The following is a 22,469-nucleotide window of genomic DNA, read 5'->3' as shown; positions in this document are numbered from 1 at the left end:
ATAGTTTTTATGTATTTAATGTTCAGCAACCTACATGAATAGAGCTGAATCTGACTAACTAGCTGCCAGCCTGGAAACAAAAGAGACACGTTGTTTACAGTGATCCAATATTATATTTATTGACTGTAGCAAAGCACAATGCCCCATATTCATAAAACTCACCGGCAGGGTTAACAACGCTGTAGTGGGTAAGACCGTGGCGGTGCAGTTTCTCTATTCATAAACTGGGTTTACCACCTCAGTTTCACTGCTTGCACTATTTTGGCATCACCGCCCGCTTCTGATCATTTGCATGTCCCATTAGCGATTCATAAAAGCACATCTACATCATATCTCTAAAAGCTATGTTTTGGCACTGTGTTTCAGTGCTGTCCTTGCAAACAGGTATTAGTGGTTAATACATTTGCAAGTGACACAACCTCTTCTCTTAATATACAGAGTTCTGCTGGTGAGAACTTCGTCTTTCTTTGCCCTTCTGATAGGTGCATTCCATTGTGCTTGTGCATGGGCGTGGATGATCAGGGGGGTGTTTAATATGCAAAACTTCATTTACACATTGATTTTCATTGCCTTTTACCGGGACAATAACACCACAGTAAAGTGTCTCCACAACGGTAGTACCGCCACGGTAACTAAATGAATCACCTCAAATTACCACACCGCAGATTTTACTCCATACACACTCTTAAGAACTGCTTTGCAGACATTAGGTGTTGGATGTCAGAAGTTTTTACAGCTGAATGACAGCAAATCAGAAATACTCCTATTTGGCCTTCTTAGCTCCAAAAACCTTGCTCTAAAGGATCTTGGTAGTCTGTCTTCCACCACAAAGCCAGCGGCTAGAAACCTAGGTGTGACCTTTGACAGCGACCTGACTTTTGAAGAACAAGTAAAGAGACTACTGCAGTCTTGCATTCTACAGTTGAGAAGTATATCAAAAATCTAATTGTTTTTATCCTTCTCAGATCTAGAGAAGATCCTTGCTTTTATCTCATCTTGTGTATAGACTACTGTAACTCCCTCGATTCCTGCCTCAGACAAAAGTCACTATCACGCCTCCAGCTGCAGCAGCTAGGAGTTTAACTGGTACCAAACAAATATAATATATAACATATAATATATTCTTAATTTTACCATCTGTCCACTGGTTACCAGTTACATGCAGAATTGATTTCAAGATTTTACTGATCACGGTTAAAGTTCAGCTAGATCTGGGCCCGTATCCACAAACATTCTGAGAATCCTCTCAGAGAGCTCTTATCTTAGCCTTGGTTGATCAAGAAAAATCATCACGCCTCTTTTTGTCATCCAGAATGCAAACAAGGAATCACACAAGATGAAACACAATTTACTCGATATATAACGCGTGGTTTGCTTATACTATCAAAAATAAAAAAAAATAGAGCTGATTGGACAAAATCTTTGAAAACCATACGAACGGTACTTTTTAATACTTGTACGTTCCTCACAAGTTGACGCATTGTGCCTTTATTTGGGTGACTGCAGTAATGTTATTATACTTTACTAATTTGATGTTAAGATTTGGTGAAAATTCGGAGCAAAAAAAATTGGAAAACAGAAAAAAAGGCAAAGGTTTTTTTTTTTTGCCTTTTTTTTTCGTTTTCCAAATTTTTATTTTTTTGCTCCGAATCAAATGTTTTATGGTCACGATTCATCTCGTAGTTGGTTGGCTTAGTTCCAGGCTTAAAACTCTTTATATAAGGATTTTCTGAAACGTCAATGGAGGAATGAATGGGAAATTCACTTCCTGCAACCGGAGCCGTTCAAAAGTGGGCGGTCACTGTTGAGCTCTATATGAGGCTGTGAAGGAGCTGTGATTGTTTGTGTGATTATTCTACTATGTGGTTGCATAGACCTAAATTATCACTGCTGCACTTTTTGCCTGTTGCTAAATATCTTAACATTGTGATAACTTTCATCATAATAATAGCATTAATGTGTCTTTTCTGCGTCTTTCAGCCATTTTCTCCTCTCCTTAAGAAACTCCCAAGCTCCTAAAAGTCCTCCTCTCTACTCTTAACAGTTTTCCACCTTAGGAGCTCTTTTAAGGGCTAAGATGCTTTGTGAATAGCTTTTATCTTTACTAGGATTTAGTCTTACTTTTAAGGGGAAATTCTTAGAAAACGTCATCAATCTAAGAATTTTCTTAGAATTTCACCGCTAGGACCAACTCTTAGTACTAGGAAGCTTTGTGGATACGGCCCCTGGTCCCCAGTTACATTACTGACCTCTTAGTTCCCTATGAGCCAGAGCGCAGCCTGAGATCCTCCTGCAGGGAACCTCTTGACTGTCCCTCAGTCTAGACTCAGGACTAAAGGTGACATCAGAACTCCTAGACTGGGACGCCCTGCCTGAGGAACTTAGGCTTGCTAAGGCACTATCATCTTTTAAATCACTTGTTAACACCATTTTATAGACTTGCTTTTATGTAATTGTTGTTGATCCTGTTCACTTTTAATGTTTACTGCTGTTTTTTTTTATTTTCTCTTATCTCATTTCATCTATGTATTTATTTATCTATCTATCCTCCTTTTAATGTATTTTACTTTTCTTGTTTTTATGCCTTCCTGCAAAAAGCAATTTGTACACTCTGCTTAGATAAACTTTATTTAAATAGCACTTATTATTATTGGTCTTATTCTCCCTCCCTCCCTCTCTCTCTCTCTCTCTCTCTCTCTCTCTCTCTCTCTCTCCTAAACACACACACACAGAGACCACAGGGAATGAGCTACGTGCAAATTTAATGTAACCTCATTTCTGTGTTTAATTACTTGTTTAATTATGTAGTTGTATTACTGTGGGTGGTATGATATGAGAGCGGTATTCTCTTTGATTCTGCTCAATAGCATTGCAGGGGTGCCACAAACATCAAAATGAAACAGATGAAGGAGAATTGAGGGTGTGCTGTGCATGCTGTCATTGAAGCCAGAATCAATTTCTACCACGCATGCAGGCATTGTGCTTTATTTATTTGTAATTAGTACAAATGAAACACAAAACAATAATCATTTAGTATAGCCACGTAATAGTAATTAGGTTCAATGCTGTAACATTTCTGTAAGCGAATACCAAAGTGCTACCATACCTGAAACACATAAAACTATCAAACCTGCGGTCAGATTCTCAGGTTGTGTTAGCACTCTTCCTTTTAAGGTGTCAATCCCAGAGGAAAATTGCCTATTCCCCAAATGGTGAGGATCGCCTCAACATATTAAGAAGGAGAAGGCACACACCAACAGGGGCCAACCGTCAACATGCTCTCCTAAAGGAGCAGCGTGAAGGCAGCCTGGCGGACAAGGTGACATTCCTTACAAGCAGGTATAGGTAGAGGGATGATGGGTTTTTCTTCTGATCCCGGGGGATTTCCAGCAATATAGTATTCCAGAGGCTGAGGTTGTGGTGACGTGATGTTTTTACCAACCAGGCTCTCTTCTTTTGAGAAGTTAAAATAGGAAGAGTCATTGTGTTTCTCCTATTTACAGCCATATATAACACCTCCAGGGAACATTTTTTTCTTTTCAGGTATTGGGCAGGCTTGCGAAACACTAATAATGCATGGTATTAGAAATAAAGTTCAAAGGAAAGAGCAGTTCCTGTTCTTCATAGATTAGCCAAGCGTTATCTCTGCAGACTGCTAGGGGTCACAGGCCACACAGAACCCACTGAACGCTCCTCATTCCATCATCATTTCACACCATTTCTCTGCCTGTTTCATGGTCATCCCTCTGCTTGTATGACCAGTGGCCATCTTGTGTGTCTTATTAGCATTCAACAAATTCCCTCAACAGACAGAGGAGCTGAGCCATTATTTTCTTCATCTTTATTTCGGCTTGCCACATGCATCACTGGCTTGGTCAAAAATACCTCTATTTACTTACTGCTGTATTCCACTGGAGGGAAAGTAGAACATTTATACAATCTCATGGTCTCTTACTCTTTGACAGGTAATGAGCGATGACATTAAACTTTCCCCCGTGATTGGACTCCCATTTCCACATTTTGTGATCTTGAACAGAACAGATCGTGGTAAAGCAGGCTCTGTAATCCATCAGGCACTAGTCTCTGACTGATTAACGTTGAGTGACAGCCAATTAAATTTCACCACCTGCTGTGGAATTAGAGATTTATAGTTAATTGTTGCTGCTTGTACCATGACCAGTAAAGATTAGCAAGGAGCAGTTTCATTTCTCACTTGGGGAATGGTCTCACTGGGTAAAGTAATTAAGACTGACCTAACACAGATAATATTAGCTTGTAGAATTGGACAGAGATGCGGTCCACCTGACAATTCCCTGTCGTATATCTGAAATATTACTCAACCCCCCTCTGGCTTTGTGGAGACTTCGAGCAACAACATGAAATCTACATTCTCTTTTGTTGCGTTCCTCCCAGCCCCAGGCAGCAAAGATCTGTTTCATCCCTTGCTTTTGCTCAATAACAAGATGTCAGCGTTCACCCTCCAGCCTCTGCATTCTCACACGAGATAATTGAGAAGGAAAGCTGCAAGGCCCTTGGAATACAGCAATAAATTAGCATTGAGATTGAGGGAAATTTGAGTTTCTCCTTTCACCCCCCTCTCTGGTGCCTCAGCTTGGGTGCAATCCATTTGGGTGTTTTGTTTGGTTGAAATGATTAACGATCCAGGTCATAGCTAAGTTTTCCGAGCTGATATGTGTTTTATCACCGGGCATGATGAGATCAAGGCCCAGGAGGGAGACGCGGCTGGTGGCTCGCTCGGCTTGCCCCACTTAAAAACCACTGTTGGTAGAGCACATTCATGCATGTATGTGTGCATAATGTAAACAGTGCCAAGATCGTGTGTGTGTGTGTGTGTGTGTGTGTGTGAAGCACATGTGAATGCTTGTCCACTCCAGCCAGTCCAACTCCTGCATTCCTGCACTTGCCAATATATCTGCTGTGATGCTGTGATGTAAATATCTTAAAATAAAGCCATTGTAGTATATTAACACATTAACAAACAACAAACTCATTTATCTTTTAAAATACACTTTTAATGACAACAAAATTCTAAATTTGACAGCCCCATTTAAGCAAACTGGATTGTACTGGAGTGCTTGGATTTAATTGACTTTCATTTACGGACACTCTTTTGTCTTGTCAACAATGGGCTACATCAATGGGCTACATTAAAAAAAAAAAATCCCCCAGCCTTTTTGCCACTACATATACAGTGAGCTCCATTAGTTTGGATAGTGAAACAGTGTTTGATGTTTGGACCTATACTTTCATTTCCTTAAATAGTTTCGGCACCAAGAAATTTGGGATCATATACTGTAGTTCTTAAAGTGTTCAATGTATATTGTTGAAAATACCTTCAAATACCTTCAAATTAAATCTGTCCTTTAACTTCATTGTCATTTTCAATTTACATCCGATAAGAGTACAGAGCCAAAACATCCAACATTACATCAGTGTCCAGGCAAATGAGTTCACTGTACTAGCTTTAGAGACTCAAGCACTAGGACAAAGACGTTGTTCAAATAAGACATGGCATCATGTGAGAATTCAGGAGGATTAAGCTTCCAGCAGTCAATAACCGAAGGGAAACCAGACTATCCATTAGCTGAAACCAGCTCTGTGACCTTATTCACTTATTCTGTATCAGCATCAACCCAAGGAAAACCATTGCATGCCAGAGCCATGCCTAGTCTAACTTTTTCAAAATCTTTACTAATGTATGCAACAAATTAATACAATTTGAATGGGGGAAAATATTAAACTTTATAGAAATGAGGAATAGAGATGGAGGCATTCCTCCACATAAAAGTAGTAATAATAGTCTCAAGATTGTGGGAACGTATTAGATTAGGGCTTTGATCAATCTAATTACCTCTGCACATTAAGGGCTTTGCTAGAATGATGGCTTGTGCCTTTACCCTTGGACATCAAAGCACTTTTAATAACTAAAGGTGATTATCCGTCTATCAAAAAGTCTCTCCTTATTAAAAATGGTTGAAGCTCATTATTTTTATTTCATGTATATTCACCTGCTGTTACAGCAGTTGCAAACCAGAATCCACACTTTAGCCTTAAAGTCTTAATAAGTAAAATTGTACATCTTAATTCCCATCACACATAATTTTATTTTTTATTTAGCCTTTTCCTTTTCATTTAGCTCTTATCTAGAACATCTAATATTCATAAATTTAGCCTATGGTGGTAATGTTTGAAATTTCGCCAAAATCCTTTAAAAGCTAAAATCCTTTAATTAGTTGGACTTTGATTGCAATCTTTTGCCATACTTTCACATACTGTATTGTAACTCATACTAACCCTTGAGTTTGACCCCATTTTGGGGACCACCAATGTAGAATAACTAGCTTGTGAATGTGGAGTTATTCTGTTTTTTTTTTTACACCGAAGATATACATTTAGAGTTGTTGAACAACACTTGATGGGAATATTTTTACAGAAGGACAAATTTTCTTCCACTTAGTAAAGGTTAGGCACCCGAATCCCTGACAGGCTTCTTGTGAGCAGCTGGGGAGCTGGCATTTTCTCTCTAAAGGGCATCTCCGGCCACAGTCCCTGTACATCTACTATTGTCCCACTCCCATCTACCCAACTGGGACCAAGAAGCACAGATCTGCCAAACAGATGGGGTTGTGTATCCTGTTATCTTTCCCAAGGGGAATGGTTTGCATGTGTGTGTGGGGGCTTGTGAGTGCGTATCTACGTACGTCTCTGTGTTTTTATGTGAATGTGTATTGTCACATGGTGAGTCAGAAATCCATTTTGATGTGGTTGACGCATCCTCCGTGGTGACGGTGTAATGCCGGGTCAGTGACCTTATCCTTCACCCAGACTGACTGGTTGTCACTCTACTCTTAGCTGCAGGCTTAATCATCAGCTCAGGAAAATGATGACTACACTGTTTTTGTGATGCTCACGAGGCATGTAAGGAATTCTTTGATATAAAACAAAATATGTGGGAGATTCAGTGGTACATGTCGGAGTAATTGAAAACTTTTCGAGTGAAAATAAGATACCCTTAACCACAGCAGGCATGTTTGAGTGACAGGTTCACATCCAAGGTTGGCTTGAATGACCCAGCTTTGTGCTTTGTGCTTTATTTATTTGTTTATTTTTTGAGCAGTAGTTCTTTGAAAAGACCAGCTTTAATATGTGGTTCCATGAATCCACCAGACTGTGATGAATATTTACTCCCTTAGGCAATTTTTCTCCTGAAAACTTGTGGAAAAGTCACTGACTACATTTACATGTGCACAATAACGCGACTATTGCCAATACTGCGATTAAGGCAATAGTCTGATTAAGCCGTTTACATGATGACACCTCCCCATAATAATCCCGTTTACATCACTGAATTTTGATTATACAGAGAGAATTGTGGAAATGGGATATATACATATATTTTTTGAAAAAAAAATAGCCAAACTTGTCTCCAGGATGTCAGCGTCTGTCTCCTGTATTCCTGATGATTTGCACTGTAGAACCTTAGACGCTGTGCGGAATAGCAGTTCGGTGTGCACAAAAACACAGAAGTTTGTGTAGCCTACCTACTTTGCAAGAGCCTGATGCTGGTTGTGCAATATTTAATCAATGTACCCACATTGGTTGCGGTGTGCATAATTGCGCAGCGCTTTGAAAATGCGCACCACATCGTTCAAATTAGAGGCTGCAGATAGAACGCTCATGTGCTGCCGCCTTTGGATGGATATGGTGATTTCATCAACCAAAATATATCCTACAAGCTGTTGTGGATGACAGATATTGGTAAGAATAACTCCCTAATCTAGCCCATACAGGCTACAATTAACATGCGCAACTTGGTTGCAGTTCAAGAAATGCGACATGTATTTCTTGAACGTATGTATGGTGTATACATGTCCTATTAATGCGAATCGGAGTACTCCACATATCTTACTGTGATTATGCTTACTTCGACTATGAACATAATCGCTTTATCATTATCAAAATATGGTGTTCTGCCTTACTTGCATTATTGCCTTAATCGCATTGTAATCGCATTATTGGTGTGCATGTAAACATAGCCACTGTCTGATGGGACTGAGACAACCTTGATGGCTAACTGCATCCCTGTTAATGCAGCATGTATCTGTTTCTGCATCTATATCTATATCTACAGTCCCAATGAGTAATCCAGAATTGGTGGGGAGGTGATATAGAAATACATGGACTAGCTTCCTGCATTCCTAAGTTTGAAGATCTCTGGATGTTGGCCTCTTAATCCTCTGATCATCGTGACCTTCACCCTCCTGCAGTGGCTGGGAGTGTGGCCAACTCAATTTTTGAGTTTGCCACAGCTGTTAAACAAAAGGCAGGCATGCCCTTGTCCAGGTCTCTTCCAGGAGAAGAACGAGGCGTCACTTTAAAATGTGTGTTTTTTTTTTTAACATCCTGGTTTAGACATAACCTCAACTCTAACAATGGTCACCATACATGTAGAAATCTGTTTGATCGAAGAGAAAATCAAACCAGTCCAGTATTTAGCTTTTCAAAGAATTTCAATGTGGTATTTTTACATTGTTGGGGTGTAGGGGAAACACTGAGAGGAAAAACAGAGAAGTAGAAATGACATCTTTGATTATCAAAAGCTGATCAAAGCTGCTGATTTTTTTAGTTTTGATTTGATTGATCAGTGGCTAGAATTAAAGTGAAAGGCGGGCTTAAGATTTGGCTTGAAGTGAAATACTTGACCTTATATCTAGCTTTGTTTCTGGTGGAGAGAAACATGTTTAATCTCTCCAACATAAAGTGTAATTTTGTTTCTTTAAATCAGGCCTATTCAATTGGCGGCCCGCGGGCCACATCCGGCCCAGAAGCAACCTCAGAGTGCCCAGCGAGCTTGAATTATAGACTATTTTAATAGCAATTTTAATATTTTAATTGTAATATTATTTTATAAAAATTTGGACTCGTTTTCACTCGTCATTAATTTATTTCCTCCGTGGCAGAAAAACACGTTACACGACCTTCAGAAACTCCTGCAGGTTAAACTGGACTAACGAAACACTTTTGGAGCTGACTGACTCTAACAGACTCACTATAAACAGACTTTAAGACACTCGCTAGCCTAGCAACATTAAGGCTACAAACAACCCATAATCCAACTCTGTGTAGGAGTTGGTTTTACACCGGTACTTTATCCATTCAAAAAGAATATCTGATGTTGTGAACATGTTTGTCTAGTCCTCGAATATAAAACGACCCCCACTTTTTCTGAAAATATGTCTCTGTCAACCCTGAAATGTAGAATTGACAATGAAAACCGTCGGTTTAACCCTGCCTGGACTGGCAAATACTTGCGTTGCGGTAGTTAAAGAATATAATATTCGGAGGCACCACATTGAGAAACACCAAACTTTCCGGACAAACTTTCCCGAGGGATCACAGGAGAGGGACGCTAAAGTGCAGAGTTTGATTGCATCTTACGATCGGAGCCGTATTACCCTGGTGCGGTCATGCACAGACCAAGAGAGAGCTACAGCAGCTTCCCTTCATGTATCCACTTTGTGATGTGCCTGGGTCAGATGTGACCAAAAATATTTTTTTTTATTTCAGAAGTGAAACAATAAACATTGTTTTGTGTGTGTGTGTGTGTGTGTGGGAGAGAGAGGGGAGAGGGAGGGAGGGAGATACTGATAGAGAGAGATAGTGTTATTGGTTACTGTTATTGCCACTTGTTATGATTCTGTGCATTGATAGCTCTTTTTTATTCTGTTTCTGCACTTTGTGATGTGCCTGGGTCAGATATGTGACCAAAAATATTTTTTTTATTTCAAAAGTGAAACAATAAACATTGCTATTTTTTACTACATTCATTCGTTTGTTTAAAACTTGTCATTACCAAAAGCCAAAAAAAGGTTTTAAATAGGCTGCTGAAAATGTCTGGCCCATCTACATTTCCTTGTTTAAAATCTGTCCCAATTGAATTTGTGATTGAATAGCCCTGCTTTAAATCGTCAGACAAAAATCTTACCATTTGCATACCCTGCATAAAGCACTGTATGTGCTTACTTCATGCTTCCTTTGGCTTTATGAGTCCGATAACTTATTGTCACCAGCTTATTTACATCAGCAGGCAACATTTGAACCACAGAGGCATTTCATTCCACTTCTTACATTTAGGGAGGATATGCATAAGGAAATGCATAACTTGAAGACCATAAGCCTTTTATTGAAATCGGCAGGCTTGAATCAAGGTTTCAGAGTGCAGTAGGGATCCTTAGAATTGCCATGGGCTTATGCTGTATCTTCCACGAACACAGTGACTCATTATTATGTTGCATTTAAATAACTGCTTGAGGAAATTCTGAATGAGGGAATGATTTGCATCCACTTATTACAACTGTACAGTACATCCATTTTGTCCAAGATTTTCCAGTTTGTTTTCCGTTAATATTTTGACTGCAGGAGTCCAGGTGGAACTTCCTGTTTGCCTTCCTGGCGTTTCCTGCGCTGCTGCAGCTGTGTGTGCTGCCCTTCCTCCCCGAGAGTCCTCGTTACCTGCTGATGGAGAGGAGGGACGAAGCTGGAGCAGAGAGAGGTATTTCATACGCTGACAGAGGCACACATACACACCCACACACACACACACACACACAGACACACACATTCACACACATTTACTCAGTTAAGCCTGTGCATACATGCTGCTGCACAAAGGTTCTTAGGTCTCAAACACACTTATGCTTATACTGTAAACTTTTTGAGATCCATTTTGGTTCTTTAAAACTGTCAAATCCACACTTTTAGGGCTTATGAAAGGGTTATTAAAGGGGCATTAAGTAAGATTTTTACTGTTTTTTTGCTGTTACTGTTTTTTTTTTATTTTACTGGGACTCCTGCCTCAAATTACCACAATATGTCTGCGGGGGTTTGATAGGGTTGTTGATCAATACCAATGACTCAAGATTACTTTGCCAAGTGCTGAGATTTCTGGCTCTCAGAGCCCACTTTCTGGCCCATACTCTGTTTTGGAAACACCCCCGAACCCTTGCATTTTCTATTGCTCATCAATGGAGCGCGGTGCTACGAGCGTGTGACCGGCATTGCAATGCATTTCGTTCTCAAGCCAAAAATATCAAATGACAAAGCAGACACTGTACGCTGTGCCAGAGACCCTCAATACTGCTGCAATCCCTTGGTCACTGATAAAGTCATAAATTACTTTAATTACTTTTTTTCCCTTTGATATTTAGCTTATTTTTAGGAAGTGTAAAGAGCATAAATGTGTTGTTTGAATTCAAATGGGACTGCTGCCTCAATCTAATCATCTTGTTGATCATATCCTGCTGAGAGGCAACTTTGTGCCAGTAGGAGAAAAGCGGTTAAGTCACACTACATGTTTTACTGCAAAAAAAAATAATGTGATATGTCAGGTATGCGTAACATGAAGTTTGATCAGTGGAGTGCCTGGGGAGGTTTTGAGCCCCGGGTGTCTTTGATGTCTACGGCCATGCATTATATATGGGTACCCTCTGATGGTCCGGTTGCTTGTGTTCTTTATAAAATGGAACATCCTGTGTTCGCGTTTCCTGCTGAAAGTTGTGCAAGAGTTAAAGCTTCAACTTCAATGGACTGAAGCAGCACTTTTGACAGAATGGGGCTTTTAATGTTGGAGTCATTCACATCCAAATAAGCTTGAGTTTCTGAACTAATTGAGTGTGATTTCATTAATTTTTGACATTAACAATTTTAACAAATAACCTGGGTGGTTTGGTTTGCTTTACCACTTAAATCTTGGTTGTACCAAAAATGTTGCAAAATGCATCCAATGTACAGCATAGTAACTATTGTAAATTGTATTGACTCTTTGAAATATGCAATCCCTCCCCCTTCAGCATATAAATATGATTAAATATGAGTCTTTGGGAAGATATAAAAGATCTTCTATTCAAGAGAGACTAGAATGAATACCAGAACGCTGATAAAAGCTGATATTGCTGAATGCCAAGTGTAGTGGCTCTGAACCCATTCTGCACTGCAGAAACTTGATGTGAGAGACAGATTAATGTCGACTGCTTGCAAATGTCTCACAAAGTCTTGTGTGACCATACGAGAAGAGACAGCAAAATGTAAGACTTGCTGGCCAAGGAGCAAACTGTATTAACACAGAGGGAAAAAACTGAAGGCTAATTTCATGACATTTAAATGACGTTAATGGAATTTCTCTGTCCTGTCACCATGGTTCATGGTCTGCAGGACATAATGTCGTCATGGTGGCATCTGCCTGTGTGTAGACACATTCTTGTGAACACAAAAACTGAAGAACAATCCATGATAGAAACATCCTCACACCACAGGTTCCCCCTATAGAGTAGATGATCTGATTAGATTTTGGAGCACCTTGCTGTATACATTTGCATATTAATGAGGAAAATGTGATTTTCTTGAAACTATAACTCCTTAATGCTTTAAAATACAGAGTTCATATTAATACCACCTTTGTGTGATGTGAAGACAAGTATGTTGATATCAATTTTCTAATTAATCCATTAATTATCTTAATTAATGCCCTAATTAGCACAATTAGCATAAGAATGCCTTTTGTTTTGGTTACTGTGGTAATTTTCATTACATTTGAGCAAAATCCCAGTGAACTCACTCCATGGCATACTGGTTGAAAGCCACTAATCTTGATACACTCTCAGCTCTGTTGAGGTGAAACATTGTATCAGTCTGTAACAACTGTGGCTGGGTTTTGTTTAGTTGGCTTTGTGCAGAGTGCAACATGACTGGCAATACAAGTTCAAATGTACTGCTGCTAAACATATTAGGAAGGCGTTCTTTATGCTTTGTACACTGAAATGAAAGTGTCTTTCTTCAGTAATCCTCTCTATGATAGATGCCTGCAAGGGTATCTCTTTGAAAACTTTGAGCTCTGTAGTTTATTTATCTTCAAACTTCATTGTCAAACCTTTTGGAATTCAAGGACGGTGCTTGCATTTGTCTTGATGGAGCAGTTTTATTTTTAGCCCATTTTCTGTTTATCCCAATTGTCTTTGCTTATAGCTGCTCTCACCAAAAAAATAATTCCAACCTTGAGTCTAATAGACAAATTGGAATCAACAAAAAATATTTTTTTTCCTCTGTTTTTCAAGAGGGACAAAAGGCAGTGAGGTGAGCAGATAGATTTGTCATCAAACCTGCTTATATATCAGTCTTTATGACACTTTATGACACACAATCAGCGAAGTATCACAATTACAACAAAAGTCTACATTATTTAATACAACTACATGTATGGTTTTAGCATAAGGTACTTTCTCTAACATGACAGATAGCAGTAAACGTTTGTGAAAGTATCCAACCACATGCTGCTTGTATTGTGTTATTGGGTGAAAAAACTGTTCCTCTGTGGAGCTTCATCTTAGCGGCAGACAACTGGCGACAATGGCTGTGACTGCACAAATAACTCCCTGAAGAAGAGATGAAGGGCTGGTGAAACATCACCCTGCCCGAACTCTCCTCACACCTTCCCAAACACCGCCAGCCAACATTAGCTGGCATGAGTCTGAACAGGGCAGCAGATCCATGGTGTTGGCTTGTGTGATAGGACGGAGGTTGGGGGAATTGTTGTCAGCACACACAAATCCTTAGGGGTGGTCCTGTATTGTCCTATTATCATCATACCGAGTGTCAGACAGAAACAGCATGTTCTCTCGCACCCCATCTCGTCTCTTGTCATGTCATATATCTGCAGTGGCCCTCCCTCCATTTAAAGGTTACAGAGGTTGAAGCTGAGATCGCTCGGTATACTAAAGGCTGTCAGAGCAATCGGCAAATTGCTCTTAATTCAGTGATTGACCTTGACTCTAGTTTTTTTGAATGTGTCAAATAGTGATCTCATTATTTCTGCATTGTGTTTTGGAATATACATTGTGTTACAACATGTCTGGGTAATGTACAGCATTTCAGGTGTTCGCATATTATCTATAGTCCAAAATCTATACCAGGAGTTGTGACATTCCAAGGAGTGTCCGAAAAGCCTGGAGTCATAGGGTTCAGTAACACCATATATATATATTCTTCTTGTTGCATGTGTTTTCCCTAGTTGTCAGGATGGCTGAGTGGTCTAAGGCGTCGGGTTTCTGGTCTCTGAATGGAGATGTGGATTTGAATTCAACTTCGGACAAGCAGTTTTGATACTCATTTAGTTAGTTTCCCTATGATTCCAGACTTTTCAGACACCCTGTAATAAAGTTAAGCGTATTTTGCTGTCGCTCAATTTTTTCCGCTTTTGAATTACCATCAAATATGCAATATGTTGTTCTATTTTGTGTGCAGTGAACAGCTGTTTGGCAGAAGTACTGTGCAGGAATGAATGCGTGAACCACCAAAACTGAATTGAATTGAAGAAAGAGCGGCTGCACGTTAACCCTCTCTCAATCCCTGTCAGACGCTCTTCAAAGGCTGACTTTTTCACACCTGTCTCACGGAGGGTTTTTGTTCCCACAATGCCCCAGTGGGAGCCCTCCTCAAACAGCTTAAGTGTGTCTGGTCTCGATAAGGCCCTTTGTTGCACTGCATCCTTCCTCCTCGGGGCACTGCGAGGGCTCGGGTCCCAACATGGTGCAGTGGAGCCCCGCTGTCATCTCGCAGGGAAAACAAAATAGGCCGCCTCCGTGGCGACAATGTCACTGTTACACAGCCCACCATGGGCTCATAAACATCAATATCATGTCACGCCACCGACTTTGACAGCCGCAGTGTGATGTTGGATTAGAGCAGCTTTTCATATTTTACATCAGCAGGGAGGAGCAATGGAAAACTCATCTACATATGCAAATTTAGATCATAATTAAAGTGTTGTTCTGTTGAAGTGAGGTTACATGGTGGGCCTCTTGTTCAAGTAACTAAGTTTAACAGCACATATTGAAGCTTGTTTGCTGTGATTTCATTGTGGGTGTTATAAGGTTCTTCTTAAATGGGATGAGTTTGACTCTCCAAAATGTTTTAAGATGAATGAACAATTTGTGGATACTTTTTTTTATTTCTTTTAAACTCTCATAAATCAATATTATCTTTATTACAATGCACCTCAATTGCTCAATTTGTCACTTCGTGTGGGTAGAGAAGTGTACAGAACCGACTTCAGAATTACATTTGGGTAAATAGGGCGAGTCTACGCCAAGGGGGATGGGTCACACTTCTCTTTTGTGGTCCCGCTTTGCTTTGTAACTTGATTTTTTTTTACATTTTTACACATTTTTACAAAATCTTGCCTAGTGTATATCAAGCAACACTTGTGTGTCCACACACACACACACACACACACACACTCCATCATCATCCCCGACAGCTGTGCCATGCCACCTTGTAGGACTTGGAACAGGCCTTGGTTGGACCACCTTTTCTATGTCCAATCTGGTCAGTGTCCACTCTGAGCAGTGTCCAACTCCCGTGTCCTGATGACCTGCTTTCAGTCACCGTCTGTGTGTGGAGTTTGGCCGTTCTGGGTCGTGTCCTTAACCTGCACCCACCTCCAGTTCCTGTTGCCGCAGGGCTTGGGACATGCTAATGCCTTTACAGGAGAAAGGATTAAAATGAGGAGAGTATCGTCTCTACTCCCCCTGATTTCCTCCAGCGCAGCACATTCTAGTAGCATCATAAGTTCAAGGCGACCTTCAATTGACCGAAGCTGTAAGGCACTGCCAAAAAATTGGTCAGCTGTTTACTGCCTGTGTGCCCCAAGACAGACAGACAGACAGACAGACAGACAGACAGACAGACAGACAGACACACACACACACACACACACACACTCTCTCTCTCTCTCTCTCTCTCTCTCTCTCTCTCTCTCTCTCTCTCTCTCTCTCTCTCTCTCTCTCTCACTCACTCTCTTTCTGTCTCTCTCAGGTCTCATCCCTGTGATTGAACTCTCTTTTTTTATAGCCATTGTGATAAAGTTAGCCAGTGATGTAATGACTACAGTATAAGGTTCTCCTTCCCTGTGTAGTGTACGGGGTCATTATTTTTTTTATCGATGTTGACTGATAGTTCCTTGTGTGTGTGTGCATGTGCGTGTTAGCCTTCCAGAGGTTCCTGGGGAAGAAGGATGTGTCCAAGGAGCTGGAAGAGGTCCATGCGGAGGCTCGAGCCCAGAACAACCTGCAGACCGTCTCTGTGTCACAGCTGATGAAGAACCCGGCCATTCGCTGGCAGCTCATCACCGTTATCATCACCATGGCCTGCTATCAGCTCTGTGGCCTCAATGCTGTAAGTTGCAGCTGTTATATCACTTAATTCACTTCACTTCAGTAGAATCTTATTCTGGAAGCTTATGCCATCATAAATCAATTCACAAATACTCTCATCATAAATTCACATTTGAAGCAATTCAATTCAGTTTCAAATGCCCCCTGTATTTCAGGAACAGCTTGTGAAGCTGTTACACAATCTAGATTTATTCTACAACATATTGTCACTAGTTTCATTCTGCACAACTGATCTTGGTGGAGAACTTGAGGGCAGAATGAGGAGTGGACAGTGTTGTCACAGGGAGCTAGAGCTGCTCTACAACACAAGCACAGTGAGAACTTTCTGGTCCATATTTGTCATGTTAAATGGGTAGACCATGCCTTAAGATTTGTGTCATACTGACAGGTCTTCTGTCTAGAGATGCCCCTTAACAACACCTTTTCACCTTTTTCCTTCCATGAATCAAACATGAAAGGCTTCTATGAATCAAGCACAAAAGCAGTTTTGTTGACACGCTTTTACACCACCATCTTTCCCCTTAGGAAAAGAATGAGCCATGCACAGAGAATGTGTACAATGGCACAAGCAATTAAGGGTCTCACAGTACATCTGAAATATTCCAGTATAGTCAAACAAAAATCTCTATAGCGAAATGCACTGAATTTTGTATGGGATTCAACTTTGTGCAAGGTGCTCCTGCTTATTACCTAGATGCCTTTTGACAAGCACTCTTTAGGGCAATTGAATTAATTGAGTTTTGAATTATTTTTGCCAGGACAAATACCAATGAAGACGCACAACATTTACTTCCATTTACTTCAGAAATTTCTGTGAATAATTTCCACAGTGCCAATGGTTCAGAGATAAACAGGTTAATATCTACAATTATAGCATGACGAGATGAGAGCAAGAATACAAATGAGGGACAACATTCATGAAGGAAAATCAGAGGAGGCAAAGAACACAACAGATTGACTAAAACACATGCACTAACATTTTAATTTGGAAAGGGACTGACAGATGAAGGCGTTTCCTTTCGACATGCACTATAGATAAGCGTTTTATTTAAGGATGAGACTGGCAGATAATGAAAGCGATATTAGGTTTATGACTGGAGTAAACTGCGTAATGACTGATTATAATACTCCACTCTCTCAGGCTGAATGAGGAAGACAATCATTCAGCAACCCTTTAATTTGGGATTTTTATGTATCAGTCACATTTATTTTAATGCAGCTAAATTGGTTACTGGGATTGGAGAGGACAGGCCTGCTATTCTGTTGCATCAATGCACAGTGCAATTTCACATATTCATTGTCATATTTCCATATTCATGCCTCACATATTCTTATTATATTACTTTTTTTTATATGTATATACAGTATAAATGTGTCAACACACAAACTGTTATTGAGACAGCAACTCTTCAAAATCCCTAAGTTTTATATAATAATGGAAGATTTTTTAGCTGATACCCATATCCTTATTTGCCCATTTTGGACTGCCATCCTCCACTTCCTATGAAGGGAATGGGAACTGTCGATTCAGAAACATTGAATTGAAGTCATATAAATTCAACAGTCGCCATCCCCCAAACCAATCCCATTATCCCATTTGAAGTGTGGAAATCAGTCAACACACATCTCAGAGATAACATGTTCCATCAGTATTACGAATGCATATTATGCTTGTGTAATGAATGTGCCATGGATGATTTCGCTGCTTGATATGAGCCTGAGGGATTTGGAGATGAAAATGCTATTATAGTATTTGTGGTAGGATGAGGGCTTCTTCAGAATGGAGCTGTATGTGCCAGGATTGACCCAAGAATAGCTGAATAGGACCAAGGGGACCAAGGACTTTTAAAGGACCTTTGCACTGCAATTTGCATAAAAAGGTCTTTCTTTTCAGTTTAGTAGAAAGACAGGAGATTGTGCCATTAAATGAGATTATTGGTATTATTTAGAGTTATACCCCATTTAATTCTGTCTATGTCTAGTTGACATTTCCCCCCAATCATTTTGCAGTGCATTGAAAAATGATTGAAATGATGAAATATCATATTTCATCATATTTAAATACAACTATGCTGACTGTGTGCAGACACACCAGCAGGAATAATGTAAAGGACGGGGGCAACCTTGACGATTGGCACAAACTTAAAAAACAGCGGTACTATCCTTTAAAGACAGGTATACTGTATTTGAATCCCCACAAGGCAGGTAAGAGAGCTCCTATTACAGGGAAAAGGCAGTTTCAAGCTCTTAAGTGGGTCTTTTTGAATTTAAAATTATAATTCATGAGTAAAAGTGTCAACAACACGCTCAATTCCTAAATCAAGCTGACATATTTGGCTGCATGCAGTGCATGCTAATGGGTTTCTAGCTTGTCTCAGAAAGTCAGTATTTAAATAGTTTAAACATTTAATCCACATTCATATTCAGGATTAGTATAATGAAAAAACAATATTTGTGCTCAATTTTCATGGGGTTTCACATCCTTTCCATTGATACAAGTCAGGACTTTCCATTGATATAAGGCTGGATTTCACATAGCTCATCTCAATTATCATATGTAGATCTGTACATGACTTAATTTGCATATTTTCATCCAGATCAATTTGGAGTTCCTTATTTTTATTGGCCTCTATTATTCACTGCCCTATGGCCATCAAAGTCATCAAATGGCCCCAATAAATATCATGGTCTAAAAATGACTTGGTAATGTTTCAGTTGCACCGCTATGAAACTCAGCCTGCTGACCCTGTGTTGACAGCTGGGAAATATTACTGGAAACAGTGTCACAGTTCCAGGACTAAAACTTCTCATCGTCAAAAGGGCCAATGGAGAGGATGGTGTGAGGCATAGGGGAGAGGAGAGAGAAAGAGAGAGAGAAAGAAAAATGACAATAATGTCTGAAATCATTTCCCATCTAAGCAACAGGGCATCTGTTTTAACAGTGGGACTTTTAACTCCCTTTCTCTCCTTAGTATTAATATTCATGCCTGCCTCTTTCTCTCTGTTCTCTGCCCACTGCAGCCTGATGTTCTCATTCTGATTTTCATTTGGTGAAACACACAGAGGGCTCCATCCACGTATTGAAATGTTTAAAGCTGGTATTTGGAGGTTATGTGTGGGTGGTCTGGGTAAAGGTTGTGAGTGGGTGATCCGGCTAAATGTTTTAACATCATGATATGTCATTTGCTGCGGTTGGATCCTGACGCAACCTCTAGTCAGCATTTCGTTTTAGCTTATGCCCCACTGTGATGCGAAGAATAAACAGGAAACATGAATTCAGCATGAAATCAACTTGGATTAAATGTGATAAGAACATGCATCTTATAAAGTGAATAAAATGTTGACAAGCCCTAAGGCCAGCAAGATGGCTTATGTTGAAATGTTTATGAAATATGCATCAAATATATGTATAAATGTACATCTTTTAATGGAGATTTATGTCTAACGGATATGAAAGACTGATACTTATAAGACGGTGACATTTGATTTGTAATTTTCTCATAGATCTGGTACTACACCAACGGGATCCTACGGGAGGCGGGCTTTGCTGAGAACATTCTCCCCTACATAACACTGAGCACAGGGGGCATAGAGACTTTGGCTGCTGTCGTTTCAGTGAGTATTGCTACTTTCAATCAACCAAACACGGCTGCTTTACAGTCCATCCACCTGCCAGCTCTTGATATGAATAATGACATGGTAGTTTTTGTTTTCCTTCACTGGTGGCCAATATCTTGCTCATCATCAAAGAGATAGTAGCATAAATGCAGGTGCTTACAGAAATGTCTAAAAATACAACAACTTAAATACAGTAAATTCCCTCAGTCTTTGAGAACTCAGAGAACCTGGCTGGGCCTTTTTCTACCTTGTATCTCTAAACTCTACCTTTTATCCTCAACCTGTCTAATCTTTACCTGCATTACCAAAGCAGTCAGAGATTTGTACACAGTTGCACTTCTGGACATTTTGTTATTACATATTCCTTTTATCAGCATGATTGAATAACAGCTCTAGATAAAAGGGAATCTACATTTATGTCCATTGTGTATTTCACCAAAGGTTTCTTAACAAATTAGAGCTGAATACCTTTTACGAAGTGTCTCTTTTCATTATTATGGTATGACTTTACCTTGCCCTAAAGAGTTTGTTGAACAAATCAAGTCAAGTTTATTTATGTAGCCCTTCATCACAAGCATGTCTCAAAGGACTTTACAGAGAATGGGCCAAACTAATCAACAATCAATTACAAAACAAAATGATGTAATACAGTATGCAACAAAATAAAACACAAGGAAACAAAACAAAGCACAAGACACAACATAGTGATGGAGAGACGTAACAGACCTGCACCACCAACCTGAGGCCCTCAGTGAAGACCAGGAAAAACTTATCTTAGACCTTATCATTAAAAAAAAATGGAAGAAACCTTGGGTGGGCGAATTCAAAGAGGGATCCTCCACCAGGACAGCTGAGTGTGCAATAGTGCTGGGACAAAACAATAAATTGGACAATGACAGATAAGAAAACAAATAAGACACTGCAAGACAATGCATGAATAAGGGTTTCAGCGTCAGCCATATTTAACAGGATGAATATTTGCAATGTTGCGAAAGTGGAAAAATGTTATCTTTGTTATATCTTTGATGTGTGAGTCGAATGAGAGATATTTTTAACTGGGACTCTGGGTAATTAGACAATCCCCAAAATTTAAAGTGACATCCGCGACACAAGACCTTTGTGTTTTTGGGCCAACAACTAACATCTTTGGTCTGTTGGCATTTAGTAACAGGATATTTAGTGACATCCATTTCTTGACTGTAGATAAGCATTCTTCTAGTTTTGCAAGTTGTGAGTGGTCGTTAGGCTTAATCGGTGTATAGATTTGAGTCTTGTCAGCAGTGAAAATTGACATCATAATTACGGATAATTTCGCCAAGAGGTAGCATGTAAATAGAGAATAGCATCGAGCCTAGCGCTGAACCTTGTTGTATACCGAAGTTAACTTTGGATCATTGAGAGAAACACTGTGCGTTCTATCAGACAGATAAGCCTTAAAACATTAAAGTGTGGGGCTGAGATGCCAATGTAGTTCACAAAGTGATTTAGAAGTATATTGTGATCGACTGTATCAAAGATCACGCTCAAATCGAGTAGAACTACAGTAGAACTGAGGAAGGGTCGTAATCTGAGGTAAGCAGTATGTGAATGTTTTAGTTGCCTAAACCTAACCTTAACCTTAACCTTAAACCTAACCTTGACTGAAGTTGTTTAATCAATATTTCTCTTAATATTGAAGTTGAAAATGGCCTGTCCAATTTATGGCATTGTCACATAATCCTTTCATGTTGGAGGAATGTAATCTTCACATTATTTGTGTCTATAACACGTAATCTGCGTTTCAGAGTTTGTGCTCATATAACAACATTTTAGGAGACTGTTGGGTTGTTCATTATACATTTTCTACATGAGTCAGATTTTAGTGTGACACTGACATCATGATGTACTATGATGGTAGGTACTGGAACATTTTGTGTGGGATAACATCATTCTCTAAGAGAGCAATGGAGAGATTACTTGTCATGGTGATACCACAGCTGATGGACTTGCGGAGTACATGAAGCGGCTGGATATGTGCATACTGAGTGGCAGTGAAATCCAGAGATGGGAACCTTCATTAGCATGCATTGAGGCTATGGGTGCCTACAACCCTCATAAGATGGACTTAGTCATACAGCATTTGCACCACAAAGATCCACAATCAAAGGGAAATTTGTAAGCACATGTGAGGGTTTGAGCAGTCATGCAACATTAACTGCCTCCTTTAGTGGAATTTTGTTGATCAGAACCTCAGACTTATGAACTGAAAAGTCTACTGAAAGGGTTGAAAATATGGCAATGTGATCATATATTCTATGAATGCTGCCTAATTTGGGGAATTTCCTAATGTCTATATGAAATTAAAAGCATTTAATGTGCAAATCTGACTGTAGAGTGGATTTCAGAATGACATTTCAGAATGTGTTCATAATGTATGCTTATCAAACTTTGAACAAGTTCTGCTGGAATTTTGATATTTCAGCTTTTCCAGCATTTTATTCTCCTGAACTATTTACATTCTCTCTAAGGGGTTTGGATGAATGAGGTTATACTGCGCCTGTGCTGAATCTTACCCAGGAAAAATGTCTTTGCAGTACACGTTACACTTTGCAGTACACATGCTGA

The 22,469-nt window shown here is 39.7% G+C and overlaps 1 protein-coding gene across 1 annotated transcript in view; it reads left to right on the top strand.

The window, feature by feature from the left end:
* The window catches only part of slc2a9l2 (solute carrier family 2 member 9, like 2), a 97,944-nt gene that overhangs the window by 29,248 nt on the left and 46,227 nt on the right, over positions 1-22,469 (top strand). Inside the window, exons 6-8 of the mRNA XM_078283666.1 lie at positions 10,441-10,573; positions 16,061-16,248; positions 19,752-19,862. Of these exons, the coding sequence (XP_078139792.1) occupies positions 10,441-10,573; positions 16,061-16,248; positions 19,752-19,862 (432 nt within the window). The remainder of the gene's footprint in view (positions 1-10,440; positions 10,574-16,060; positions 16,249-19,751; positions 19,863-22,469) is intronic.

This window comes from Centroberyx gerrardi, chromosome 5, assembly GCF_048128805.1.
Source record: "Centroberyx gerrardi isolate f3 chromosome 5, fCenGer3.hap1.cur.20231027, whole genome shotgun sequence".
NCBI lineage: Eukaryota > Metazoa > Chordata > Actinopteri > Beryciformes > Berycidae > Centroberyx > Centroberyx gerrardi.
The sequence above is the reverse complement of the archived record's forward strand: the minus strand, read 5'-3'. Positions and strand labels throughout refer to the sequence as shown.